The sequence below is a fragment of the Gekko japonicus genome, unplaced genomic scaffold, assembly GCF_001447785.1.
Source record: "Gekko japonicus isolate JY-2015 unplaced genomic scaffold, Gekko_japonicus_V1.1 scaffold4813, whole genome shotgun sequence".
NCBI classification, from domain to species: Eukaryota; Metazoa; Chordata; class Lepidosauria; order Squamata; family Gekkonidae; genus Gekko; species Gekko japonicus.
In genome coordinates this window covers 63,876-67,893 of record NW_015162617.1, presented here as the reverse complement: position 1 = coordinate 67,893, position 4,018 = coordinate 63,876, and the positions used below count along the sequence as shown (strand labels likewise).

Sequence of the window (4,018 nt, the reverse complement as noted above, 5' to 3'; positions counted from 1 at the left end):
AAGAGTGTTGGACTGGATGGGCCATTGGCCTGGTCCAACACTGGCATCTCTTATGTCGGGCTTTAAAGGTCAAAGCCAGCACCTTGAATTGTAACTGTTGCCGTAGCAAGGTCACATAACCTGTTCCCCGCTGTTTATGAACTGCCAGCTAATTACACTAATTACACTAAATGGAAAAAAATGGCCAATCCAGGGAACACACAAAGCGGCCATGCTGGGTGGGGACAATCGGACCCTGTTTGACCGGCAGAGAGGTCTTGCCCCAAGCTGATCTCGGAGCCTACCAATCACGTGCTCTCAGTCACTGCAGCCTATCCTCCGTCTCAACCCTGCGGGAAGGGGGGCAGAGAGTGTACAGCCTCAGGAAAAGGTGAGGAGAAAAATAATGTCCCATTAAAAGATAGACAAAACAATTACGAAACGATGTCGGACTTACCTCTTTCGTCGCCCACTGAAATCCAGCCACCACGCTGTCTTTGATTTCGTTGAGGTACTGGACACCCTTTGTGATGTCCACCAAAATATTGGGGCCTGTCCCATCGGGGCCAAAGCACCAGATCTTCCGGGCTTCGGACACGTCCCATTCGTACTTCTCCGCCAGGTACCGAGCCCGCTGCTTCAGCTCTTGGCGGGAGCTGACGTCTCCTTTGTCGATGTCTTCCGCCAACCCGTCAGGGAACGGGCGGGCTTTCATGTACAGCCGGTTATGCTTGTTGGGGGATTTGGACAAGCACATCTGGACCGACTCTTCGCACACCGTCTCTCGGTAAGATACGACCGGGTCGGATTTCTGCAACATGACAAATGATCCATCAGATAAACACATTCCCTCTTGTGTGTTTGTTATCTGCTAAAATCAACCAATCTTTGTTTTCCACCCTATTCAGAGAGGATTTTGGAAGTCTAACAAGTGAAAGAATAAGAACATAAGAGACCCCTGGATCAGATGGCTGCTGGATCAGACGAGTGGTCCACCTAGTTCAGCAACCTGTCTCAGACAGTGGCCAACCAGTTCCTCTGGAGAGACAATGACAGGGCATAGAGGCCAAGGCCCCCTGATAAGAACCTAAGAAGAGCTCTGTTGGATCAGACCAATAATCCATCTAGTCCAGCATCCTGATCTACATAGGACAACAATGGTCCATCTAGTCCAGCATCTTGTCTCACTCAGTGGCCAACCAGTTCCTCTGGAGAGACAACAACAGGGCAGAGGGGCCAAGGCCTTCCCCTGATAAGAACCTAAGAAGAGCTCTGCTGGATCAGACCAATAATCCATCTAGTCCAGCATCCTGATCTACATAGGACAACAATGGTCCATCTAGTCCAGCATCCTGTCTCACTCAGTGGCCAACCAGTTCCTCTGGAGAGACAACAACAGGGCAGAGGGGCCAAGGCCTTCCCCTGATAAGAACCTAAGAAGAGCTCTGCTGGATCAGACCAATAATCCATCTAGTCCAGCATCCTGATCTACATAGGACAACAATGGTCCATCTAGTCCAGCATCCTGTCCCACTCAGTGGCCAACCAGTTCCCCTGGTGGGCTAACAAGAGGGCACAAGGAATCTAGTCTTTCCCCTATACACAAACACATTGTTCTACACAAAGCAGGCCCTTGATCTGGAGCCCCTGTGGCATAGGATACTCTACCCCACAGAGAGAGACAGAGGGACATCACTTAAGGTACGTACTGTGCACTGCAAATTTTACTGCCCCTGCAACATAGGCACATGAGATCAACCTTCTACTCAGTTACTTGTATGAGTAACACAGAAAACGCAGCAAGTTAGAAGCCACTTCAGCAAAGCTGTAGACTTGTTTCCTGGAGTGTTATTCTGCCAGTGGTGCCTTCCACGCGTGAGCTATATAAGCAAATGAAATCCACAAAGACTATGGCGTAAGGAGATGAGGTGCAAGCCAACCGGAAGTGGGTTTGCGGCAGCGTAACTGCTACGAATCAGCAGAACAAAGTTTGAGTCCAGTGGGGCACCTTTAAGACCAACAAAGCTGTATTCTGAGCGGTGTTCCCTCTAAGCTGTGTGAGCTAGCTCACAGTTTGTTAGCCTCCGGCTCACACGTTTTTGTCTTAGCTCAGGAAGGAGGGTTCCAGGGCAAACTAATTCATGCAGCAGCCAAATCGCTCGCTCACAACTTTAATGCCAGTAGCTCACAGGGTAGAATTTTTGCTCACAGGACTCCACAGCTTGGAGGGAGCACTGATTCTGAGCATAAGCTTGTGTGTGTGTGCACGATGGAGAAGTGTGCATGCACACAAAGGTCTATGCTTTGTTGGTCTTAAAGGTGCCCCACTGGACTCAAACTGTGTCCTGTTGCTTCAGACCAACGCGGCTACCCCACCTGAAATGAATCACAACTGGACAAGACACAAATTGCAATTGAGCCGTTTGGCATGTGCACCCCACAATCAGGAACTACGGAGTTTATACTTATTTCATATGCCGTTTTGAGAAACTGAGAAGGCTACCAGATAAAACAATAAAAACCCACCAAACAATTAAGATTTGAAAAGGCAGCAGCATTCTTCAGTTGACGCCCAACAGAAGGGACTTTTGTCCTCTCAGCCATGAGAACTCGGGGGTACCCAAATACATAAAATGTTAATGGAAATACTAAATGTAGATGTACCCTTGACACGAGAATTTTTCCTGTTAAATATTATACCAGGCAGTTGTACGAAAGAAGATTGGTATTTAATAACCTATATCCTAACAACTGCTAGAATATTGTTTGCAAAGAATTGGAAACTAGATTGGCTCCCTTCAAGAGAAGAACTAATCTTGAAACTGTTGGAAATGGCTGAAATGGACAGATTATCTATGATAATACAAGGAAAAGATGAAGAGTTGTACAATAAAAGGTGGATGAGAATGTAAAGGTAAAGGTTCCCTTGCTCGAAAGCCAGTCGAATCCGACTCTAGGGTTGCGGTGCCCATCTCAGTTTCAAAGCCGAAGAGCCAGCGCTGTCCGAAGACGTTTCCGTGGTCATGTGGCCGGCATGACTAGATGCCGAGGCGCACGCGACGCTGTTACCTTCCCACCGAAGTGGTACCTATTTATCTACTTGCAATTTCTTGCTTTCGAACTTTACCTTCCCACCGAAGCAGTACCTATTTATCTACTTGCAATTTCTTGCTTTCGAACTGCTAGGTTGGCAGGAGCGGGAACCAGAGATGGGAGCTCACTCCGTCATGCGGCACCCGGGTCTCGAACTGCTGAACTACCGGCCTTCCACAGCCTGCAGTTCAGCGTCTTAACCACTTAAGCCACCGCAGCTCCAGATGAGAATGTATACATGGATAAATAATAAGTTCTATCTATAGACTCATAATATACTAAAAACAGTATTGTTTTACATGTAATAATATGAAAATTCAATAAATAATAAAGGGAAGAAGACAAAAAAAGAACTTGGGAGCATTGCTCCCTCTAAGCTGTGGAGTTTTCTGTGCAAAAATTCTACTTTGTGAGCTACTGGCATTAATGTTGTGAGCAAGCGATTTCGCTCCTGCATAAATGAGTTTGCTCTGGAGCCCTCCTTCCTGCGCTGAGACAGAAACGTAGCAGCCGGAGGCTAAAAAACTGAGTTAGCTCACACTAACTCAGCTTAGAGGGAACACTGGGCAGCAGGTTCAGGACAGAGGAAAGGAAACCCTTAATTACTCAAGGGGAAATTAAATTGTGGAACTCACTGCCAGTGGTGATGGCCGCAACCATGTTTTTGAAAGGGGAGCTGGACAGATCCATGGAGAAGGGGTCCTCCAATGACTGCAAACAATTAACAACAGCTAACCTCTGCGCTCTGTTGGCCCTCTGGGTCAACTGGTTGGCCACTGTGTGAAACAGGATGCCGAAGTGGATGGACCACTAGTCTGATTTGGCAGGGCTGTTGCTATGTCTTCACTGATGGCGTCTGAGAGGGAAGGACCAGGCGGCAGCACCCGTTTCCTGTTTCACTCCAATGAGCATCTTATGCCGTGAGCAGTTTGATGAGACACCCACT

At 47.7% G+C, this 4,018-nt stretch overlaps 1 protein-coding gene across 1 annotated transcript in view; it reads right to left on the bottom strand.

Moving 5' to 3' along the window:
* The window catches only part of LOC107106356 (elongation factor 2-like), a gene marked incomplete at its 3' end in the record, with an annotated part of 36,070 nt that overhangs the window by 2,647 nt on the left and 29,405 nt on the right, over window positions 1-4,018 (bottom strand). The window contains exon 12 of the mRNA XM_015406491.1: window positions 437-790. Coding sequence (XP_015261977.1) covers window positions 437-790 — 354 coding nt within the window. The remainder of the gene's footprint in view (window positions 1-436; window positions 791-4,018) is intronic.